Source organism: Gadus morhua, chromosome 20, assembly GCF_902167405.1.
Source record: "Gadus morhua chromosome 20, gadMor3.0, whole genome shotgun sequence".
Classification (NCBI taxonomy): Eukaryota; Metazoa; Chordata; class Actinopteri; order Gadiformes; family Gadidae; genus Gadus; species Gadus morhua.
This window is the reverse complement of record NC_044067.1, coordinates 7740978-7752612: the sequence shown is the minus strand read 5'-3', so window position 1 is coordinate 7752612 and position 11635 is coordinate 7740978. Positions and strand designations below refer to the sequence as shown.

General features: G+C 45.4%; 1 protein-coding gene across 1 annotated transcript; it reads right to left on the bottom strand.

Annotated features, from left to right (window-relative positions):
* Positions 1 to 365: 365 nt before the first annotated feature.
* Positions 366 to 11575, bottom strand: ttf2 (transcription termination factor, RNA polymerase II). The gene is made up of 23 exons (XM_030343906.1): positions 11462 to 11575; positions 11132 to 11237; positions 10657 to 10743; positions 10434 to 10503; positions 9230 to 10126; positions 8750 to 8870; positions 8139 to 8318; positions 7627 to 7784; positions 7283 to 7364; positions 6807 to 6926; positions 6313 to 6463; positions 5817 to 5922; positions 5214 to 5398; positions 4847 to 5000; positions 3840 to 3931; positions 3673 to 3758; positions 3229 to 3371; positions 2961 to 3143; positions 2537 to 2595; positions 1569 to 1722; positions 1169 to 1251; positions 1003 to 1077; positions 366 to 754 (listed from the first exon to the last, which is right to left on the bottom strand). Exons 1-23 carry the CDS (start codon positions 11553 to 11555, stop codon positions 610 to 612), a joined length of 3531 nt encoding a protein of 1176 aa, XP_030199766.1. The 5' UTR covers positions 11556 to 11575; the 3' UTR covers positions 366 to 609.
* Positions 11576 to 11635: the final 60 nt, after the last annotated feature.

Here is an 11635-nt window from a genome sequence, read left to right as displayed (position 1 = left end):
AAAATTCATATGTTGATACCCTTTTGTCATATAGGCTTTGTTTTCCATTCTGTGTATTGTCTTGCCACCCTGGTTTTCCTCAGTGCCATCTTTGTGCTTGGTTCAGTCACCTCACCGCTGGAGTGAGTGATTTCATCAAAATGATAACCCTTTTCTATGGATGACCGGCCTGCCTTCCTCAGAATCAATCGTAATGTTAACCTTCGTAATGTTAACCTTCGTACCAAGCTAATATGAACATCTTAAAAGTAATTAAAAATTGTGGAAGGAGTAGGGTCCCAAATTTTGTAGAGAATAAGAAAGAAAGAAAGACAAACAATAGTTGAGCGCTGCATTCAGCACTCACCTAATTACATTTCCTCCTCTTCAATTAATATGATTTATTAACACATCAGCAATGGTCAAAGCATCCACTTCAATCAAATAAAACAATAGTGCCAGTGGTTGAACATTCAAGAATATAAAAAACGGACAACAAAACAAAACATGATTATAACGAACAGTTTAACCATATGAAACATTTTTTCCATCAAGCTGAATGATAAAGTCAAAAAGTGAGGGAGTGAGTTAGTGAGCTGTGGAGAAGTTGTTCATAGTGCAGGGCCGTGCTCACACTCCGAAGATTACTCGGAGGTCAGCCAGGGAGAGCTTGGTGAAGGTGCTTCCTGTGCCCGAGAGAACTTTCTGGGCCAGCTCCTTCTTCTTCTCCTGTAGTGTGGCAATTTTGTCCTCCACCGTTCCCTCGCACACAAACCTTGGACACACCCAAGCACACGCACTGAACATTACAGATTGAATGTGGCCAACTTTAAAGTATACATTTATACAGTGTACTTTTCAACATGTAGCCTTGATACAGTGCATTTATAATGCGTCATGTAGTCTTGATATTGATATTTATTCAATTGCATGTAGCCCTGGTAGTGTATTTATTAAACGGCATGTAACCTAGACACGTGGCATATTTCTACAGCACACAGCAGAACAGGCAAGTGTCTTTACCTGTGGATGGTGACGTCCCTGCGCTGTCCAACCCTGTAGATTCTGTCGCAGGCTTGGTCCTCCAATGCCGGGTTCCTGAAAGCGATCCCATTGGTCAAAGGTTAAAGCATTTCCACATTGGATAAAGACCAATATGTGTTTTTTGTTTGCTGTGGGCGTGACTCACCAGTGCATGTCGATGAGGAAGAGGTGGTTTCCCCCAATCAGATTGAGGCCGACGCCCCCAGCACATAGAGACACCAGCATCACCTTGGACACAAACAAGTATACACACACACACACACACACACACACACATTACATAGTGATTAACATGGACACAAACAAGTACACACACACGCACATTACATAGTGTTTAACATGGACACAAACAAGTACACACACACACACACACACACACACACACACACACACACACACACTAGTGTTTAACAATTATTTTTTTAAACTCCTGCAGGTTCTTCCTCACAAAATTAAGTAGAAAAACCTGCTGAATCTGAGATTAACAATTGAGAGGTAGATTGGTGATTAGGGGTTCTGGCTGTTATAGTGCCGTTGAGTGTTACCTGGGGACCTATGGGGTTGGTGTTGAAGTCCTCCACCAGGTCCATGCGGTTCTTAGGAGGGACGGTGCCGTCGATGACGGCGTACTTCAGGCCCAGAGTCTTCAGGTGCACTGCCACAATTTTGAGCATGCTTGTCCACTGTGACACAATTACACTGCACACACACACACACACACACACACACACACACACACACACACACACACACACACACACACACACACACACACACACACACACACACACACACACACACACACACACACACACACACACACACACACACACACCAAATTACTCTTGCATTCACGCAACAAATCTTGAAGGATCAATGGCCATTCCTATAATAATTACATTGATCAATTAAGAAACTCTTAATCCCAGATTGGATATTTTGGGGGGAATCTCATGCAAAGCTTTCCTTTATTTATGTTATTAAAAAAATTAGTCTTAAAAGAAATATTCTTGGAGTTCTAGGGAAATAAGGTGTTTTCCACGTGCCGTTATTCAGGCTAGAATCAGCATACCATCAACCTTTTCTTCAAAGTAAAGATATTTCAGTCACTAGTTTGTTTATCTTTCGTCCCTGTGCCTAACATTACAATTGCATTTTGTACTGGAGCATAGTGAAACAAATAATAATATCAGAATCCAAATGGAGCTCTAAATTACGGTAATCAAGATTAATTATTTTTTATTACATTTTCCAACGAGTGAAAACACTCAAACACCTTTACTTTTGAGAAGCTGGAATGGTGAATTGTATCCACACTTCAACTACGGAGCAAATATATCTCACCTGCTTCAGTTAGATTGGCCAACTCAAATTCAAATGCCAACTCTGTCGAAATGAGCGCTGGCTTGATTTGAGAATATAATTTACAGAAGACGGTGCTTCTTGTTTTTGGTCAAGAGTATTGCTTAGTCTCCGTTCTGGCGTGTTACGATGGATGGCGGGAGTCTCGTACCTTTTCTGATCTGGGTCACTCTTCCTGATGGCCTTCAGCTCAGAGACAAGGGCAGAGATCTAGACACAAAGACAGCTCCATCACGTTACATTGTTGTCCTGCTCTTGCTTGAAGAATCAAGCAGCCAGAATCAAGTAGCTAGTTTATTATACGTGCTGATGTAGCCTCCATTGGCAGAACTATGAAGTAACCCAAGAAAATCAACATTGAAATGACTGTCCCCAGTCTGATGCAATACATAGACTAATTATAGACTGGTGGTGATCACAATACTGTATTTGAGCACCCTTTTTTTTAATTTACTCTTTGAAGTGACATTGACTTTATATAATATGCTTGTATTTCCCCCTTAGGTGCCCCTTCAATGAGATTTTTCTGAATTCACTGCAAGCTTTGGATCGGCCGAGTGGTGGGCAGAACACACCTTTGTGCTCTTGCTGGGGTCCTCAAACAGGCAGGAGGGGAAGCGGCTCCCGTTGAGGGACACTGTGTCCTCGGACCCGGGGCCTGAGGACGAAGGGGTCCCCGTGGAGAGAGACAGAGCGTTGAGCTGTTCTTCCAGGGAAAGAACCACCCCGTCACCTTCCAGCTCCGTGGCGTCCAGAGTCTGTAGAGCGATGGAGACCCGAGGCAGAAAAGTGATCAATATCATTCAGCCATAACTGACTTGGTTTGTGTGTTTGTGTATCTACCTTTTTAAGCAGGGACAGGTGGCTGCAACACTGTCTGAGGCGTAGCAAAAGAGACAGAATGTGGATGGTGCTGGATCCCTGCTGGGGCTTCTGGGTAATGGGGGCTTTAGGGTCCGACTGCGATACACCAAACTCCTGGGCCACTGAGTTCACAAACACAAATCTAGATTAAGCTATGAAAAGTGTTATGCTTAAAAGTATGACACCCGCATAGACGTGCAACTGAGCTAGCTAACTAACCAACATAACTTACCAACTGACCTTTCTTACTTCCTTTATCTAACAAATTAACTAATCAAACCTAACTAACTGACCTCAAGAACTAACAAACGGACTTAACTTATTTACTGACCCAACAAATTAGCTGACCTATCGAACTAAATAACAAAAATAAATGAACAAACAAACCGACTAAGTTGTGGTTCATAATGTGGTCTGACTTACCTTTGTTGAAGGGGTTGGGGGCGTTGGCGTGCGCCTTGTCCATGGCTCTCCCCTCATGTCTCTGCAGGTAGTTCTGCAGAGTAGACCTGAGTCCCATGGAAACACGTCAGCGGGAGGAGCTGGTGGGAGGAGCTATGTTTGCCCGAATGAGAAGGTGCTTTGTTTACCTAGACTGGGCGAAGACCACATCGTAGACCGACTGCTCCTCCTTTGACAGGGTGAGGCGGTGCACCAGGCAGGTGCGTGAAGGAAGAGACACCTGAAACCAGTCGGGGTCAGACTTTACTCTTTACTGAGGAACACTGGTACACCCAACATTAGTTAGCAGCACCCACCAAAAGTCCAGGCACACCATCGATTCAAGCTACACCAAAAAAAGAAACGAAAAGGGCTGCACATGCCACAGTTCTTCATTGGTAAAATAAAGTAGGAAAGCCATAGTCCTTTTGTCCAAATAACTAAAAGGCTTGGTTAACTATGATGTCGTTTTGGTAAAACTTCCAGACAGTTTTTGCAATTATCATACATTCGCCTCCTTTTTAATGCTCGAAGCATCCATTAATAATAAATCAATTTATAAACAAGTGTACCCGTGTTGTAGTCGAAAACAGGTGTGCTCCCCCTAGCTGTAAACGGGTGTGCTCCTCCTAGCTGTAAACGGGTGTGCTCCTCCTAGCTGTAAACGGGTGTGCTCCTCCTAGCTGTAAACGGGTGTGCTCCTCCTAGCTGTAAACGGGTGTGCTCCTCCTAGCTGTAAACAGGTGTGCTCCTCCTAGCTGTAAACGGGTGTGCTCCTCCTAGCTGTAAACGGGTGTGCTCCTCCTAGATGTAAACGGGTGTGCTCCTCCTAGCTGTAAACGGGTGTGCTCCTCCTAGCTGTGAACGTGTGTGCTCCTCCTAGCTGTAAACGGGTGTGCTCCTCCTAGCTGTAAACGGGTGTGCTCCTCCTAGCTGTAAACGGGTGTGCTCCTCCTAGCTGTAAACGGGTGTGCTCCTCCTAGATGTAAACGGGTGTGCTCCTCCTAGCTGTAAACGGGTGTGCTCCTCCTAGCTGTAAACGGGTGTGCTCCTCCTAGTTGTAAACGGGTGTGCTCCTCCTAGCTGTAAACGGGTGTGCTCCTCCTAGCTGTAAACGGGTGTGCTCCTCCTAGCTGTGAACGTGTGCGGGCTGTACCAGGGGTTTTCCAGAGGAGTCGGCCTGGTGCTTGGTGCGTCTCAGCAGGAGGCTCTGGGTCAGGATGTTGAGTCTCTCTCCTCCTCGCTTGGAGCCATTGTCCACCTGAAACTTCCACAGCTTGAACTCATCGAACGGAGCGCAACGCAGGAACCTGGGGTGGAGGGGGGAGAGGTTCAGTCATCATTTATTTTTGTCTCATTTCATTTTAGTATGACATTAGATGATTAATTTGCACAAAATTCTGTAATTTATATTCAATGGTGCTTACGTTTCACAGGTTAAAAAAGGCTGGAAGGCAAACAATATTAATAAAAGAAAATTATATATTGGATAGGTTAACCAGGGCAGTATAGAGAGGGCGTACTTGAGCAGAGAGTACATGTCCAGCAGGTTGTTCTGGATGGGCGTGCCCGTGACGGCCCAGCGCGCCCGTGCCCTCAGCCGGCACACGGCCATGGAGGTCTGCACCTTGGGGTTCTTGATGTTGTGGGCCTCGTCTAGGATTACCCGGTCCCATGCCACGCTGAGGAGGGGCGCCGACGCACACACCTGGGAGGGGGGGTTGGGGGGGATATTACCACATAAGAAAAAAAAAAAGAGCGCAGAAGACAGTACGATTCTGAATATAACCCTCCCAAAAAAGGTAAGGGGCCAGGGGGGGGGTCTTGCATGCCTACAGGTCAGCTGTGGACAGTAACTTTGTGATGAGAGTCAGACAGCCCTAGGCTATCCTGCACCGTCACTTATTAAACACAGATTCTCAGAGGGAATGCTCCCTATTAATTACTAGACGGTCAATTGAGAGGTGATGAAATACAGGATATTATACATATAGACATGCATGAAAAGAATAATATTACGTAAGCAAATGCGAAAATTCATTGCATTCAAGCTACATCCGATGCACTGGTTGAGCCTAATCCACCCTACAGCCCTTCTCCCAAACCAGATGAGAAAACACCAGCACCGTGTACTCCGAATCCTTGGTGTGATGCCCAGGTCCGTCCTTAGCAACAGGAATCTCCTTGGAAACGAGACTGTAGGTGGTTACCACAACGTCATGACTAGCAAGTCTGAGAGAGAAAGACAGACAGACAGACATAGGCACAGAAGCATCGGTTAATATGAGCCCGATACATACAAACATAGAAACGTGAATTTGTCTGAGTCAGGGAGTGTATGCATTACAAGTGTGCATGTGTTTGAGCAGTGTTTCTCCTACATGCATCCAACGGTGGCGCAGCACCACTGCCCTATGCATTATAATAAAATACTTATAATCAGGTATTCACAGTGTATCTGTGAAGTCAGTCAGTAAGCATTATGGCATTATCTCATGAAGGGCGAGTCTAAATTTAAAAGTTACACAACATGTGACCTATATATTGAAAGTAGACTACACACAGGTATTTGTGTATGAGGTGAGCTTGTGTGTGCTTGTGTGAATGTCTGTTTGTGCCTACAGCGCAGCGTTCTTCTGCCGGTTGGGTCCGTGGTAGAGGTAGACGCTAAGTCGATCCGTCTTCACGTGTCTTTCGATCTCCTTCTTCCAATGGTGCACCAGGGAGGCGGGGCATATGACGAGCGTTGCCTTGGAAACCACCAGGCTGGGGTCTAGAAGAGAGAGCACCCCATCTGAACCAATGGTATATCAACATAAAGATAAAAGAAACAACACTATATATACACGCTATATAGCATATAGCTACATAAGCAACGTTAGAGCTACAAAATATTTTTCTCTGAGTATTTAAGATCCTTCCGTGGTAACAGTAGGTCAGGGACAGTTCTGCGGACTAGGTGCTAGCGGACACTAGGGGGGACCAAAGAGCTTTGTATGAAATTAAACGATTCAAATGTGAAACTGAACAATTCTCATCACATTCAGATAGATACATTTCTCACTCTGGCAAACCCGAAAAATGAAGGAGCCATACAGTTAAAGGCTTCTTATTACCGTTCTTTGAGAACCAGTTCTCCACCTTCTTGTCCTCCTTTTCTCCCTCTTTGGGTTTCTTCTTGAGGGCCAGAATGAGAGCGATCATGGTCAACGTCTTCCCAAGACCCATGTCATCAGCTGGCCAAGGGAACACAACAGGGATAAAATACCACAACATGTATTCATACAGTGACTAATCGATCAACATACGCGAACACTTACGGAAGACACAATAGTACAGGTAGTGCAAAGTCAGAAAACCAGTCTTGAACTAAAGAATTAGCAGTGGTTAGGGAGTATTTTGTAGTATTTTTAACAAATATTGGGGATATTTTCTTTGAAAATAAGCGCCATTCAACTATAAGAATTAGAAAATTAAACAAACCATAGTCCATGTCAATTGAGGATGAATTCTACTTTGAATAAAATAAGTTCTGTTAATTAATGAATTATCATTGAGGGCAGAGGCAGTGGTAAACAATGGTGCTGATTACCCATAATTCCTCCGCAGGGCATCTGGTTCTCCCTCCAAAGCAGCCAAGCCAGAGCCTGCCTCTGGTGAGTCATGAGTGGCACCTGAACAGCCAATCACAAGCAGAGCTCGTCACCAATCAAAATTCAGAGACAGTGTAATCCATTCTGTTAAGTTACAAAACATCTCAATTCCAATAAGATCACCAGAGATGACGAGAAGAGTGTAGACATCCCTTGTGTCAAAAAAACTGATAACCTTAAAATAGTTTTCTGTTTTAAAAACAGTTTAAACAATCAAAGGGCCGATTGTGTTCTATGCTGTAGTGAGGTATGAGGAGAAGGAACAAGAGGAAGGGGACTGGACCTTGATGCCCCTGGGATCCGGGACCTCTTGCTCAGGTCCAGGGCAGGTCTCCAGGGACCGGTGGAGGTGGTCAATGGCCTCGTTGGTGGCATTCTTCACTGCGATTCCCCGGGTCTCAGTCATCCTGCCACCATAGAACGCTTGAGCCTTGGAGTTGGCTGGGGGACGAAAGGTGGGTTTAGTGCCTTGTCAAATGTTAATTAATAAAACCTGGCATGAAAAGAGAGAACAAAGAAACTCGATTTCATTATTTCTCCCACAGTGAGACCAAGAAAGAGAGAAATGTATAAAGACGATGAAGAACGTTTATATATTGTGCGCTTTGGTTAATTTGTGGCTAGCTAGAATAGTCTACAACACCTTGCAGAATGGTGCTAGTGTTGTAGAATCTTTGCTTTGGAGAAAAGCAATTAATGACTGTTGTAAAAAATAACAGGAGGCTAAGGAGGTGGAAGGAGAATCCAAAGATGATTAGTAGGAGTCAAAGAGAGAAGGACAGAGCCGGTTCCTACCTCCAAACATCTGGCCGGATCCCTGACTCAGTCCCAGCTCCAGGCCCCCCCCTGTGGCCTGCTGCTGGTAGGGTCCGGGGCCCGGAAGAAGAATGGTTCCCCCCACACGACTAAAGAGCTTGGGAGGGTGGTGACCCCCGCTGCTGGGCTTAACATCAGAACTAGCCTCTTCCTGGGGCTCTGTCATGAGGAATACACACAAACCAGTTATCTCAGGTACATGTCATCACTGGTGGAAGTATCACAGAAATGACCTGTGATAGCCTCTAGCAATTCATGAGATGCTGTGCCAGGCTGAAGCCTTGTTTTAGCTGGTTAATGTGGTCCACCTGCTGGTAAAATCCAGCAGGTGTTTTAGCTTGCAACACTGATGTGAGGTGACATGAGTGCTTTGATTGGTAGAGGTGATTCTTTAAAGAGAAGCTGAGGTTGTATCTTGCAAACATAGGATTTGAACTAGTAAAGTTAATGTCCTAACTAGTAAACTACTGGCGTCCTGACTTGTAAAGTAGTTATCCAAACTAGCAAATAAGGTTTTTATTCGCGTTCATTAGTAGTCATGCATTTTAGTTATTTTCCAATGTGGGATTCATTATCATCATGGTGCTTACCCGGCTGGGAGGCGACGGTCAGACTCAGGGAATTCAGGGAATCCTCCAGCTCCTTCACCTGAGACTTCAGTCTTTCGCCCTTATCTGGCAGAGCAGAAAGGTTCACCACAGACAGGGTGGCCTGGTGGGCACATTACACACACACACACACACACACACACACACACACACACACACACACACACACACACACACACACACACACACACACACACACACACACACACACACACACACACACACACAGGTTCAGGCTCAGCACCGCATGTAGCACTAGAGAGTCAAGCATAATACCGTCCACCGTACTTTATAATGCAGCATTACCGACAGTGCTTTCCCAGAGGGACTTTAGACCACATAAGGTCTTAAATGACTATATCTCTGCACCATATGGCCAGGCAGCAGGCTGGGCCACATCTTGCTCCGTCAATCTGAGATGAACACAGGGGGAACTCACTGGTCATGTTATATCACACATACCTTCTTCTGTTGAAGCTGGTTGAGGAGCAGGTTCTGCAGCCCCCTTGGGTCATCCGGTTGTCCTTTGACCTGGGGAGCCGCTTTGAACCCTGGGAAGGCGGTGAGGGTCTTCTGAACGAGGGCCAGCGGCGGGCTGGTGGTCTGCTTGCCGGGCTTCACTGAGACGATCTGGACGTCATCGTCGTCATCATCATCCTCTGCCTCCTCTTCCTCACCTCGGGGTGAGTGACAGGATGTCAAGGGGTTGGTGGTCTCACTTCTGGCCGGTTGTGGGTCCTCTCGGGGGTCTTTAGGTGCAGGGTCTGGGGACCGGTTTGGTTTCTCACCTGTAGTGGGGAGGGCTGACCTAGGCGGGTCCGTAAGACGTGGCGAGGAGCTATCCACAGAGTTAACCTTTGACCCAGCAGCACTGATGAGACCAAGTGGTGGTTGGGGAAGGTCTCCAAGAGGATTCTGGGAGTTTGGTGATGGCGTTTCAACATTGTATGTCGAACCAGAACGTATTCTCTCTTTCTTTCCTTCTCCGTCGCATCTCTTGTCCTTCGGCTCGACCTCGGTTGTCATGGTTCTTGTTTTCTCGCCGTCGGCGCTGCACCCCTTCTTATCGGAACCTCTCTTCTTGATCTTCATCCCAGCAGGGAGAGCTTTACCCCGGTAGGACTCCACATTCTCTCCTCCATCCTCTTCGTCACTGCTACTCCCTCCTCGGCCCGTTCTCCCCCCTTCGTCCTGCTCCTCACGCCGTCCTCTCATTCCATCCGCCGCTCCGCTCTGGATCCTCCTCCATTCGGACTCCTGCCCGCTTTTTTCTGATGCCTTGAACGGGTTTCGAACCGGTGGCAAGACGGAGGGCTGCATCTGACGGCTAACAAGGGGACTGCGCCGATCTCTCTCCCCCTGCCGAGATAACATAGATGCCCTGTTAGGAGCTCACACACTTAATACTTATCCAAACCTGAATTTGTGCCCTAAAAGGGCCCTTGCTTTTCCTGCCGATGTGACATTTATTTTCCATTTCAAAATCTACCCATAGATCAATCCTTTGTTAAGAAGATCCATCCATCATTCATCTGGATAGACACTCCCACGTGTGATTTCATTCTAGTGTACATTTTGTTCACACTTTCCACACAATTCATACTCTATTACACCTGAGGAGGACCTACACAGACTTCCTACTCTATGTGAAGGGTGTGTGTCTTACTTCAGTCCAAGGAACATTTCCACACCACTTCAGACCCTCCTTCTTCCCTGACACACAGCGGTAGTACAACCTGCAACAAGCCACAATACAGTCACTACACTATCAACACACACACACACACACACACACACACACACACACACACACACACACACACACACACACACACACACACACACACACACACACACACACACACACACACACACACACACACACACACCTGTGGATGGCTTGCTTTGGGTTGTGGGAAATGGCCTGGAGCTCGACCATGGAGTCTGGGTGGTGGAGGCAGTGAGATGCTGGAATGCTTGAATGGAAGAGGACCAGTCACGGTTGGGATGAAATATTAATGCAGTACACTATATCCTATCTTGACAAAAACTCACAGTCATTCATATTTTTTTCTGGTAGGAATTCACTAGTTTATGAGGTGAGGATATGCATACACTTAGGCTTCTTTAAGGAATAGCAGGAGTTTCTGCACAACACATTTGACAGATTGTTTACATTTAATGAACTTGGAAGGGTATGAGGTCAAGTAAAGAAACTTTGAAAGCAAAGGGTAAAATAATCGAAACTTAATTCATATCACACAGACTTGGGCAAATCATTATTTTGAATTGATTTACCCAAAGTAAGTCAGAAAACAAAAAGAAATACTCAAAACAATGCATGAATATGATCATTTCCATTACCTTGCCACTTGGGTGAAATCACATCCCTGTTTGTCAATGCAGACATAAAAACTTTTGCCCTTATTCGGTCCCTCCTTCACGCCAGTTTTCAACATACACTCCCTATCTGTTAATGCAAAAGGAAACACACCTTAATAAGAAACAACTTTAAAAACAAAAAACAAACTAACATTATATGATTATGATAGGGATCGAACATGACATTTGATAGATCTCGTTAGAAACTGAAAGTCATGCAGCTACATTCACAAGACAGTACATCTGTGCATTGACGACTTCGTACTGTTTTCTTATGAGCTTGATTTATGTAATACTAATATCATTCCTTACCATGGGCCTTGCAATAAACCTTCTCCATACCTAACCAGTAACGTTGCTTTCGACGAATGCTATGAAATTTGTAATTTTCGTTTTGCCCAATCATCGGTTTGGAATTACTACCGGAAGATTCCTATCAAAGTATTGTTTCCATCTTTGTGAACTTGGCAACAATGACAAGACGTT

Bases quoted from the DNA above. Each gene is read 5' to 3' on its own strand.
- ttf2 (XM_030343906.1), bottom strand. From the start codon at position 11,555: ATGATTGGGCAAAACGAAAATTACAAATTTCATAGCATTCGTCGAAAG. The intron at 10,744-11,131 runs GTAATGGAAATG...CTTCCATTCAAG, and splicing joins GATTTCACCCAAGTGGCAAG to CATTCCAGCATCTCACTGCC. The intron at 5,923-6,312 runs GTAGGCACAAAC...TTTCTCTCTCAG, and splicing joins CGGCAGAAGAACGCTGCGCT to ACTTGCTAGTCATGACGTTG.